At 44.6% G+C, this 12,315-nt stretch overlaps 1 protein-coding gene across 3 annotated transcripts in view; it reads right to left on the bottom strand.

Annotated features, from left to right (window-relative positions):
• Window positions 1-521: 521 nt before the first annotated feature.
• LOC121937297 (dual specificity testis-specific protein kinase 1-like) overlaps window positions 522-12,315 on the bottom strand; it is an 18,145-nt gene continuing 6,351 nt past the window's right edge. For 2 of the 3 annotated variants that reach the window (XM_042480387.1, XM_042480389.1), the window contains exons 3-9: window positions 7,400-7,524; window positions 6,729-6,777; window positions 6,069-6,218; window positions 5,723-5,896; window positions 5,252-5,335; window positions 4,794-4,880; window positions 522-3,264 (exon numbers count right to left, since the gene is read on the bottom strand). In XM_042480387.1, coding sequence (XP_042336321.1) covers window positions 3,160-3,264; window positions 4,794-4,880; window positions 5,252-5,335; window positions 5,723-5,896; window positions 6,069-6,218; window positions 6,729-6,777; window positions 7,400-7,524 — 774 coding nt within the window. In that variant the 3' untranslated portion in view covers window positions 522-3,159. The remainder of the gene's footprint in view (window positions 3,265-4,793; window positions 4,881-5,251; window positions 5,336-5,722; window positions 5,897-6,068; window positions 6,219-6,728; window positions 6,778-7,399; window positions 7,525-12,315) is intronic. The other variant, XM_042480388.1, reaches the window with a different exon arrangement.

Here is a 12,315-nt window from a genome sequence, read left to right as displayed (position 1 = left end):
TCAGAGTTGCAGAAATCTCAATATTCTACAGACATACCAAAAATTCCTTGCAAAGTAGCCTGAAAAAATGTGTCCTAGCAGTTAGAGCTGGGAAAATGGCTTTTTAAAGGTGATGTGTTGCAATGGTTCATTGTTAATGTTTGAAAAGGAGTCTATTAATATTACTAATTGTGTGTGTCTATATACACACACACACACTCACACACACACTCATTGCATATGTATGTGTGTATATATGTATATATGTGTGTGTGCTATATATATATATATATATATATATATTATATTGCTCATTAACTTTTGTTTCCTGGACATTTTTTACAAATGGCACAAAACTTGAACATTTCCTATCAGAAATTCTCTAAAATTGCCAATAAACAAAGGTGGGAATTGTGTGTTTCTCCAGTTGCGTTGGATAGCAACTCCCATCAGCCACAGTCAGCACAACGAGTTTGCTAGGAGTTGTAGTCCAACAAGGGAAATGTAGTACTCTAAACCAAGTAACAAAAAAAAAGACTAACCAAGAAAGTGTGGTACTCAAAGAATACTTATTTAGCAATACTATCAAAAACTCCTTTAAGCCATGAACTGCATGGGTTTACTGCAATAAATACAATTTTAACTGTAATCCAGCGAATAACTAGAAACTGTTAGTCGAACGCAGTAACTTAATTCCTACTTGCTGAACTACTTTTGATGAATGGAAATGGTATTGTTGTTGTGTATTTACATCTTTTTCTCCAGATCAAAGACGAGATGGCAAGGAACCAGAACACACACAATACAGATACACAAAACATAATTGTGGAAAAGGTCATTAAGCTGCCAGTTAGCACTGGAAACAATTTTAAATGTTATACTAAAAGGAGAGAGAAAAATACACATATGCATCTTCAATATAAAGGGGACATTCGGTGTCGCTTTGTGAGACCAATCTCACCTAAATTAATGCAATGTAAGTCAATTCAGTGAGTTTACTTTAGTTGAGGAAGATGGAAAATGGGATTTTTAGGCCGTTTCTGTCCAAGTTTCTGGTGCTAATTGCGTAATCTGAGGCAAGTCGTTTGGCTTTCTGGAACATTCCTCCTCAAAAATGCCTCAACAATGGGGCTATCTCAAAATACACCAAAAGAAAATTACTGTACAAACACAGCAGTGTGTGTTTGTGTGGTACAATAAGAGAAAATGCTTCCATTTCCCTCAGAAACTCAAGAAGGGTTAGGGAGCTCTTTTGTATGTTTGTGGGTGTGTTGCAACAATAGACAATGCCTCCATTCCCCTCAGAAACTGAAGCAAGGTTATAGGGAGCATTCTGTGTGTTTGTGGGTGTGTTGCAACAAGAGACAATACCTCCATTTCCCTTAAAAACTGGAGCAGGGTTAGGGAGTTCTTCTGTCCTTGCGACAATAGACAGTTGCTCCATTTCCCTCAGAAAATTTTGTGTGTATGGCACAACCAGCAATGCCTCTATTTCCCTCAGAAACTGAAGTTAGGGAGCATTTTGTGTATTTTTTGCAACAATAGACAATGCCTCCATTTCTCTCAAAAACTGAACCAAGGTTATAGGGAGCATTTTGAGTGTATGGTACAACAATAGACAATTCCTCCATTTCCCTCAGAAACTGAAGCAAACTTATAGGGAGCTCTGTGTTTGTATGATGAGAAAAAAAATATATTTGGTTTTCCCTCTCTGAGGTAAAATATGTTATGCTTCTCCCTCAGAAACCAAAGGGATATATTTGGTGCCTTCAGAAACCAAAAAGACATTTTTCCCCTCAGAAACCAAAAAGATGTATTTTCCCCCCCTCAGAAACCTAAGGCCCATCTTTTTCCTTCCCTCAGAATCCCAACATTATCTGCCCAGAGATAAGCTAACAAATAGTAATCCTCTAAATATGGAGCAGATTTGTTTCTCCTTTTTTTTTCTTTCCTCTCAGGAAATGCCTCCAAGGGCAAAAGGAGGCAAAATGTGAGGGGAAAAGGGATTAATTTCCTAGCCTTTCTGGATAGCTACAGCTTTTTAAAAAATAAAATGCATAAAATATTCTATGAACCTGTGGAAATAAAACAAAATAAAAGGGTTTCTCCTAGCAGGAAGCTTGGGCTCTGCAGTTGTTTTTGACTACAGCGCCCATAATACTTTGCCACTGGGGCTGATGGGAGTTGCAGTCTGACAATATCAGTGAGTTAATGTTCTTGGGGTGCTGTTGTGTGTCTTTGGTGAAGAAAAGCACAAACTAGAACAACCCTTACTGCCTTTCCTCAGGGAAGAAGCATCTGTATTCCTTAATAAGCTCTCCAATAATTACACAACAACAAAATTGCAATGCGCTACTATATATTAAAAGAGGCTTTTCCAGCTTGGGCCAATAGGGGTCGCCATAAGTAGGCAGAAAAGGTTAAATGCCTCACAAAACTACAACTCCCAGAATTCCATAGCATCAAGCCATGGCTGTCTATTTATGGCAACCCCATACGTTTCATAGGGTTTTCTTAGGGAAGGAATACTCAGACATGGTTTTGCCAGTTCCTTCCTCTGAAATATGGCCTAAAGCACCTGCATTCCCATGCATTTGTCTATAATCAATCACCATTCCTCCATACCCCCCAAAAAACTAATTCTAACTTGGCTTCTTCCCACTCTCTATGGCACATTTCAAGAATTATAACTACATGTTGCAAGTATTAAGTCCTTAGTTTTGCTCATGGGGTCGGATGGCCAAAGCGGAGTCAAGGGCGACCAAGGCATGAAGTGAGGAATGGGCACAATATGGCAAAAGTGGACACCAAGAAAAGGCGGAAAAAAGAGTCAACTATGCAATGGAAACACTCCAGCGGCACACAGCTTGGCTTGCTGGCTAGAGCCATCTAACTGGTCCAGTGTTTGAATAATTGGATTTTCTCTCTCTTTCTCATAGCACACAGTCCAGAACTGGACAAAGTGACCTCCAGGGGCCTTTAAGGTTGAGATGGGAGGCTGTCTGGCTGTGAAGATGCTCCTTCCTAGATGGAAGATGGTCCACCCGTTTGTGTCCAATAGAGAGCAAGGCATCCTGGATGTCGTCTTCCTAAAAGTCCTCCGTCCCTCACACCCTTCTCCCTGCTTTTCTTTTGAGATATACAGATGTCCATTTAGAGTCCAGTGCTCCGCTGGACGCTTCATCCGGGAGACTGGCTGTCCACTGCGGCCGACTCCAGCCGCTCTGCTGCGTCTTCCAGTTCCTCCAGGAGTTCGGAGAATGAAGGGCGCTTGAACGCTTCCACCTGGCAAGGGTCAGGAAAACGAAACAACAAAGTATAAGAGGCTGAGGAATGGGTTTTCTCAGTCAGGTCTTTGGGTGGCAGGCACTGGCCTCTTCCAGGCTGAAAAACCAAAGAATGCGAAGCCTGCAATCAGCCCCAACGCTCTTCTAATGATTTAAGTCACTTTAAAAAAATAACTTTTCCAAGCTCTAGCAAAACAAGAACCGCTTCACATTTACCAGACTCTTCTTCTGCTACCAAAAAACATACGTTCACCTGTTAGCTTTGGCTCTCCCTTCCTCTTTGAATACAATTAACTGTATTTTTAATTGTACTGTTTTTAATGCTGTGAAGCCGCTCTGAGTCCCAATCCTGAGAAAAGTGGGATACAAATAAATATAATTAATTAATTAATTAATTAAAGGTTGGGATGGATGGCCCTTCTACGATTCCACGAGTCAATGAGTTTATGAATTAAACTGGAGTTTCTTAGGAGCAGGAGGCTTCCTTTTCATTGTTTGGGAGGATCATTTGTAGAATGCGTATTTTATTTGCCACTTTAACCTCTCTTCAATAGGATTTTTGTAAGCAATTAAAAATAAAATCCTTGTATAATGGTTTGAGCATTGGACTAAGACACTGAAAGATCTGGGTTCAAATCCCAGCTCAGCCATGGAAACCCATTGGGTCACCTTGGTCAAGTCACACTCTCTCAGCCTCAGATGAAGGCAAGGGCAAACCTCTGAAGAAACCTGCCATGAACACCCAGTGATAAGGTTGCCATAAGTCAGAGATGACTTGAAGGCACGCAACACACATGCTATTAAAAGCATGATAGGGTTGCCAAAAGTCGGAAAAGAAGGCACGCAACAGCGACAACAAGCAACAGCTTTAGTAAAATAGTAATGCCAGTGTGTTTGCTTTTGCCATAATGCTTCCAAGCCAAGGGTTTTGTTTTGGTTTGTTTTAAAAAATGAAGCGAAACTGGGCCAGATTAGCGCAAAAGGTCAAATGCTCTGTTGTTTTGATCATTTTCTGTCTCAAAATTCTGGAATAGGCCTAAAGGCAAGGTGTGGAAATCTTTCTGTTTACAAAACGGGCAAGGAATGCAGAAAGAGCCAGAAGACGGCAAAAGCTGCCACTAACGCTGAGTCTCAATTCTCCTCTGCATCGCCAGACATTAGAAATTTGGATGGAAAATGAAGAAGGAGGACGGACAGAAAGCCTGGTGGGTTTGGTCATGGTGGGTCCTTCTCACCCAGTATCTCAAGCGTCCATCTCACCCAGTGGTCCCCAAACTGTGCCATGAAGGGATTTTGGACTTCAGCTCCCAGAATCCCAGACTACTGGCCAACGTGGCAGAGGCTTGTTGGAATTATGAACATGACAAATGCAGTAATGGAACTTAAGATACATGGCTACCTCTGCTTCACTGGCAACGAACTCCATGTCTCTTGAGGGAAGGCCTCTTCCAGCCCTAAATCTGCTGCCAGCTACGTTTCATCAGACCCTTAAGAATATAAACCCAGACAAAATATGGATAAACTTACTCTGCAACAGCTGGAAGCCAAATCCAGAACTTGCTTCGGACATTCCCCTACCAAGTCTTGGAAAGCAGAGACATCCAGGCCATAATCCTGGAGGGAGAAAGAGGATATAGAAATGTATTCCCATTTTCATGTGTCTGGTTCAGAAAAAGGGCACAGCTGAGCTCCCAGGTCCATAGGGTCAAACCCATACCCTCCAACGTTTCATAGATGGAAACCAGGACACAACAACAAGCAACACTGGATGGATGGCAAAGGGAAAAATGGGACAACAGAGGATTAATTGGGCCTGTCCCTGCCAAATTGGGACAGTTGGAAAGTCGGTTGACTTGACAGCACAACCAGAACAATAAATATTTTAATGACAGCAATAGCAAAAGTAATACTGTTATAGTCTACAAAGCAGAGGTATGCAGGGAAATCTCAAGTTTGAGATGCAAGATGGAGAGAAGGAGACTGACCTGTGTCCGGGGCAGAACTTCAGGGTCAGCAGGGATCCTCCCCAGAATCTCACACAAGACGATGCCGAAGGAGAAGACGTCCACCTGCGTTGAGATAAATAACTCTGTTGTTGTTGTTGTTAAGGATAAGAGTATTGGTAACTATTGCATCAATAAGAAGGGCAATCCAGGTGAACCAATTCAGGTCCACATAATAAAGCAAGGAAGGACAATGGGACCGATTGCTGGGAAACCTGAAATCCCACACTCCTTCGCCTGCTCTGCTTTGTTCTCTGGTGAAAGGGAAAGGGGCACGGCTGTCTAGGAACGCCAAAGGGCCAGAGGATTAGGTCAGGGCCAGTCCTGGCATAAATAAAACCAAGCTTTCAACCAGAAGTGAAAGCAAAGTCTAGCTTTTATTCCTCTGGTGCTGTTTCCAGAAATGCACATACACATTTTAAACATGATGGAGTACAGAGAGAAGCGGTGTACCTTCCGGTCATAAGGTTCTCCCCGCAGCATTTCGGGGGCCATCCAGAAGGCCGAGCCCACCAGAGACAGCTTCCTCTCTGGGTCCTTAGCAGCCACCTCCACCACTTCTTTGGCCAGTCCGAAGTCGGTCACCAAGGCCTCCCGTCCCCTCGGGGTCACTCGGATCAGGCAGTTCTGAAATTCAGGTCCAAATTAAGATGGTAAACAGAGGCACGCATGGGGTGGGTACCTCCAGATACCTCCCGGCCAGACATAAAAGCAATAGCCTTTGCCTGGCTGCAGTTCTCCCTCCCTACAACTCCCAGAGATAGACTGCCCCTCTCTATGGAGGGCCCCCTTGGACTACCTTTGAGTTGAGGTCCCGGTGGTAGATGTTCTTGGAGTGCAGGTAGACCATCCCTCGGGTGATGTCTGAAGCCAGGTCCACTTTCTCCTTCCAGCTGAGGGAGATGTCTTTGCAGGCCAAAAGCTCCTCCAAGCACCCGCCGTTCACATACTATTATTAGGCAGAGGAAGGGAAAGGAAGATGGGGGGTTAATTTTGTAAGAGAATGGGAGGAGCTTCACAGGGAATCCAGATTCTCACTGCGTGGTCTCAAGATGGACCCCTTTTAGGCGGGATGGATTCCCATTGTCCCCAGCCAGTGCAATGTGTAGGCTTTCTGGGAATGATGGAGAATAACATCCTCCATAGGTTTGAGTGGGAACTGTGTGTCCTTCCAGACTGGTTCGACTGCAGTTCCCATCAGTTCCCTGGTTAGCACAGAATGCTGGGAGCTTTAGTCTACAGAGGGACATGTCCACCTCACTCCCCAAACGGAGGGTTTTGTCAACCAGAATTGACTGGAAAGAGTGAGAATCTTCTAAACTGTCTGCCATCAGGAGCCAGAAATCCATCATCGGACAGATGGCAGAGTAGGAGATGGTTGGGAGTCATCATTTATAACCTTATGATTACTAAGGATATTACAAAGATGAAGAGCCATCACAGAGAAACCATTCCTTACCTCCAGAATGGGGTATAACTTGTCATCCTTCACGCAGATCCCAAGATACCTTTATTTTTCAATGAGAGAAAGAGAGAGAAAAGAGGACCAGAAAAATTAATTACAGCCAGATGCTTTCCACCCTCAAAATGGGGACAAACATTTAAAGCAGACCTTCCCAACTTGCATTAGGAAAAACAGAGCTAATTTTCAGGGTCTCTTGGAGAAAAATCAAATGCAGCACCTCTTTTTCTTCAAAAGGGACAGGAAAGAACAAGCCCCAGGGCTGCATTCAGCTCTCTGAGGTTTAGAACATGGCCATGCTCCTTTCACCGTGACACCATTATTTCATAGCTTCCCAGATTTTCTATGGTTTCCTTCCTCATCCTAATAGGCTGAAATGCTTCTCTTAAAGTTAAGCTACTGTCAGAAAGTGCTTCAAACCAATGCCTGGTATTTATGGGCCCACTGCTTTTGCATTCAGCCCTGGCCAACAATGAAATGTGGCCCCAATATCTTCTGTATCTGACTTTCAGAGGTCTGGATGAGGTCAGAACCATAGGCCTATATACACTGGAAGGGATCTTTCTAACTCAAGGCTTCTAGGATTTCATTTGGCTTTGTGATGGTTGGCTCTTCCGGGTGTCAAGGTATCAATCAATCAATCAATCCCATCCCTGAACCTCTCTCACCTGACAATATTGGGATGAGAGAGCTTTTGCAGCAAGCTGATCTCCCGCACAATCCCTTCCTGGTCGGCATCGTTCTTGTAGATCTTCACCACCATCGCTTTGCCATTGCAGGAGCTTGGAGCGACCTGCAGGAAGCACCAAAAACAGAAGATTAGGGGAAATACATCTCCGCAGCAGCTTCAGGCCAAACCTGTGCCTTTGCTCACTCAGGCATGGAGGCAGCCTTTCACCCGGCCACCTCAGACGATGAATTTGAGATTGTCTCCAAGCGACCAAAGAGCATTGTGCAAGATTTTGAAGCAAGATGGGTCTTTGTTCCAAGAGGACGCAGTGGAGGGTGAACCATAAAGGAACATAATCGTTTATTGTGGGGAGGGAGTTTCATCTCTGCACTGAGCCATTCTCACTTTGTCCTCCGCAATGTTGCCAAAACAAGGTTCTCCTTTCCTTTCTCCACCCAGGAGCTCATCTAACATCCTTCCCAGAAACAATCTCTTGTCCTTTGGTCAGGCCTGATCCTGCCTTGTAGGAGGTCTAAGGTCCAGGAGACACTATGAAAGAAGATGGCATGAGGAGGCATTGAGTCAATGGAGTCAATGGATGGGACTGACAGTAGGATCTAGGCCAGCAGTCCCAAACTTTGGTCCTCCAGATGTTTTGGGCTTCAGCTCCCACAATTCTTGACTGCTGGCTAAGCTGGCTAGGGCTCCTGGAGGCTGAAGTCCAAAATATCTGGAGGACCAAAATTTAGGAATGACTGATCTAGGCCTATACAGTATGTGAAGAAGTAGGATCTAGTCCACTGGTTCCCAAACTTTGGTCCTCCAGATGTTTTGGATTTCAGCTCTTCTAGGTGGCAGTGCCTTCCATGAGGAGAAAGGCGATGAATGGTTTTTAGTCTGGATTTTGAAGGAACTGAACCTATTTGGGAGTTGGGGTTAAAGTTCTCCAAGTTCAGACTCAAACCCAGAGCGGGTTCGCCATTCCCTTTGGTACAGACACAGCCAGCCATCACTGCTTCTAGATGGAGACTAAGCCACTTCTAATCTTTGAATGGAGCCAGAAGTAAACATATATTAAAGCTCCAGCAGGAGTCCTTTCCCCTTCCACACAATCACATTTGCAAAAGGTTTTGGAAGGACATCATCTCCTTGAACCCGGAGCCATTCTGGGTGAATGGAAACCGAATGGTACAGATTGGGTCACTCCCAGTGAGTTATCAGGACCTTTGTTTAAACATTCCCTTCTGTATTGTAGGTCTTGGCGCAAAACTATTCTAAAAACCCTGCTTAAACCAAGTTTAAGGAATTGCATCAAAGAAACATGCACACAAGCGTGTGCAAAGGGCATTTCAGAGAAACAAACACAACGGCAGGTGTGAGCTTGACAACTCCTCGTCTCCTGCAGGTCTGACAAACACAAATGCCATGCAGGCAAATGAGAAACTGGGTGATGAACTGGTGGCTCCACCGTATGCCTTTTAATTGACCGAAGCAGTGCCCGTATTTAACGCTGCCCTTATCAGCGCCTGACCTTCCTCTCTCGCTGGGCTCTCTCTCATTCATCACAACGGCCTCCCTGCTTCCAAACAAGATGGATGGTGGCAGCCCAGCTGTTGCGCGGCTCCATAAAACACCCATTATGCCGCATCTAATGGATGCAGAATTGCCAAGTAATTTTTGCAAGGGTGTCTGTGGGCATGGCTCCTAATAGCGTTGCCGTCGCCCACGGATTTTAATGCCATCGCGTGACATTTCCCTCCCTCTTTACCCAAATTGTGCTTTTGTTAGTTCTCCTTCCACTTTTGGGTTGCCAGTTTTCCCCAAAGCTGGCAACCCAAAAGACTGTGGGGTGTATATATGGGGTACATACCCTATAGGGTAAATAATAAATAATAACACTTTTATTTGTACCCCGCTTGATTGTTTTAACAAAAAGCGGGGTACAAATAAAAGTTTTAGTATTTATTCTTTATGTTCCTCACCTGCCACAGAGAAGGGCCTTTGGGCGCCTGGCGGAACATCAATGCTCCTGGCACAGAGCGTCAGAAGTCATTGAGGATTTACATCAAGCTGGCATTAAGATGCATAAAGCAAAGGTTAATGGAGGAAGCCGCCGACTGCTCAACCGAGGCACAAACATCTCGTGTGTGTATTCTTGTTCCTTGCTATGTTGGCAAACAAAGCAGAAACTCTTGGCGTGATGCGGGGAGGGTTTGCAGAAACCGGTACGATAATTCAGATTCAATCACACGTACCAGATGATGAGCGCCTTCCAACATTTCCCAGCTGGAAACTGGGGTCTGTATGTCCAATGAGGGGGGAAACCCACATACAATCTAGGAAAGGATACGTTTACTTATGTATTTATTTCCAGGATTTATATAGAGTGGTTTGCTGCTGCCTGGACCTCCTGGGAAGGGCCATATTCCTCTCCTTCAGGGGCTGGAAACCTCTATGACTATAAAGTTTACAGGGCTCGCCTTGCCAAAGTGGGTTAAGCCAAAGGCAAAAAGGAATGGGGCAAAGAGATAGAACAACAGCATCGTTTAACCAAAAGTTAACAACCCACAACTGAGGCTCGGGGGAGGCATTTCAAACTTTTCAGAATGGGAAACAAAATGCAAAATGCAAAGCACCACACAAACAGTGAGGAAAGGGCAGTGTCCATTTGAGGAAAACATAGTCCGAAACAGTCCCTTTTTCCAAGGGCTTTAAGGGCTAGAACCCATTGGCCAACGTGGCCAAGGCTTCTGAGAGCTGAAGTCCCAAATCTCCTAAATTTGGGGACCACTGGGTTTGAGTCTTGACAAAACCAAGCAAGCCACAGTCGACGCAGCTGGATGGCAGAATCCTGGGAGATGTAGAGCAAAATAACAACAACAATGGTTATTCCCCCAAGATCTGGTCCTGAGCCCTATCTCCATCTTACATCGAATGCGACCGCCATTTTGAACCTGCTCCAGTTGGAGGACCTTTAAAAGCCCCATCTGAGCCTGAAAGGCTGAAGTCTCTCCCAAACACAGTCAACTAAAAATAACAATTTAAAAAAGCCAGCACACAAAAACACAAAAGACAAAAGGCTTCACAAGAGCAGAGCATCCAAGCGGCTCATAAAGGCTCTGGAGGCAATAGTTGGTCCATTGTTTGGCTTGGCTTTTAGACTTACATTGAAAGGTCTTAGAAAAGAAAGGAAACTGAAAGGAGGAAGAGGAGAAAATACAGCTGTGGAAACACACAAACACAAACACACACACACACACGTATAATCTCTTCCTTTTGAAGGCCAGATTGGTGCCATCACTAGTGACTTTTTGGCACCAGATACATATTTTTATTAAAGCCTTTGGACCTAATTTACTTTTAAGCACATCCATCATTCATACACACACACAGAGTCTTTCTAAAGTGACTTACCTTATTCGAATTGTTTAATACGATTTTCTCTTGTTTAAACTATTCTTTTAAGTTTTATTTTAGCCTTGGGACTGTCCAAATTGTTCTGTCAGTTTGCTGCCCGTGACAAAAAGGGCAAAGGAAGAAGCAAATGCAAAATGAAACAAATGGAATTATGATTGGGGCAATGCCAAGTGAAGGGGCAAAACACATCTGGATGACATTGATTTATGGTAGCTATACCCCACTCTTTAGTGCCTTACAGATAGTTATTCAGACGGCTGCCATAGACAGGCTTGCAAGAGCACAGTTACACAAAGGGACCCAAGTGTGCAATTACACAAATGTGCCATAATGTTATCCGACAATACCTTCCCAATTCCTAGATCCTGGGATAAAACCTGCACAATGGATGGTCCAAGACTGAGCCAGGAAGACCTGGGAGACAATGCAGCTGTGTGTTATCATAACGACGACAACAACAGCAACAACAACAACCCCTTGCCAAGAGAGGTTCAGAAACCAAGGACAAGCTGCGGTCTAAGGCCATAACGCCTACGGAGAGGAAGAAAGCAGAAAGAAATGTGCAAAGCAAAAGGTCCTGGAGGAGTAGGAAGACTCCCCAACAAAAGGAAAGTTGTGTCCCTTCCTAGAAGAGCTTCATGAGGAGGAGGAAGGGCTTTGGGGCAGAAAGTGTGTGTGTGTATAAAATCATCCTCTGGTGAAAGGCAAGAGTTTAATCTGCCCCGAAAGCCCTTGCCCCCTTCCACTCGCTCTTCCATCCAACCTTAGGAGGGCAAACAGTAATGACTAAGAACATTTTGTAAGTTCTTTGGCACCGTTTTCCTTCACATCCTTCATTACCTGTGCCTACGTTTTGCCCTCGACTTACCCACAGGCCATATCAAAATCCATCATTTTAGCCCCAAAACCTGCCCTTGGCTTACACACAACGTCAACTTATAGGTATCTAAACCTTTGCACACAAATGCTGCAGGTTTCCACCATTTGCCACAATCCTTTCCACACCGCTCCCAGTTAGTAGGATTCCAGAAACAGGGAGGTAAAAGCTGTCAAAACCGGGAATCTCCCCTTTTCCAATTTTACGAAATACCAGGCAGAAGTAGGTGAAGGTGGAGAAACACAAAGATTGTCTATTTGCAAAAGAGGGAACCAGGACAGGAAGGGCAGAGATGGCAATGGGAAGGACGGACTGGGAACCAGTCCAGGATCGCCAGGGGAGAGGGTCCGGGAAGGGAAGAATGTGCCATGAATTCAGATTCGTCAGCCTTCCCAAACGCAAGCAGGAGGTGCCTGGGTTTCTCTTACGGCTGGTTTCCCTTCACTGTCATCAGTAACCTTTGCTTCTGCTCAAGAAACCCAAGCCAAAATCCCCAAAAGCAGCCGTTCTTCCAATGCCAGGGACCCTTCTGTGTGAAAAGCAGTCCCTCTCCTACCAAGATGCCATCAGCAGCAGCAGCAGCAGCAGCAGCAACACCATCACTTTGCATCTTTTCTCCT

This window comes from Sceloporus undulatus, chromosome 7 (assembly GCF_019175285.1).
Source record: "Sceloporus undulatus isolate JIND9_A2432 ecotype Alabama chromosome 7, SceUnd_v1.1, whole genome shotgun sequence".
Lineage (NCBI taxonomy): Eukaryota > Metazoa > Chordata > Lepidosauria > Squamata > Phrynosomatidae > Sceloporus > Sceloporus undulatus.
This window is presented reverse-complemented; position numbering and strand designations above follow the sequence as displayed.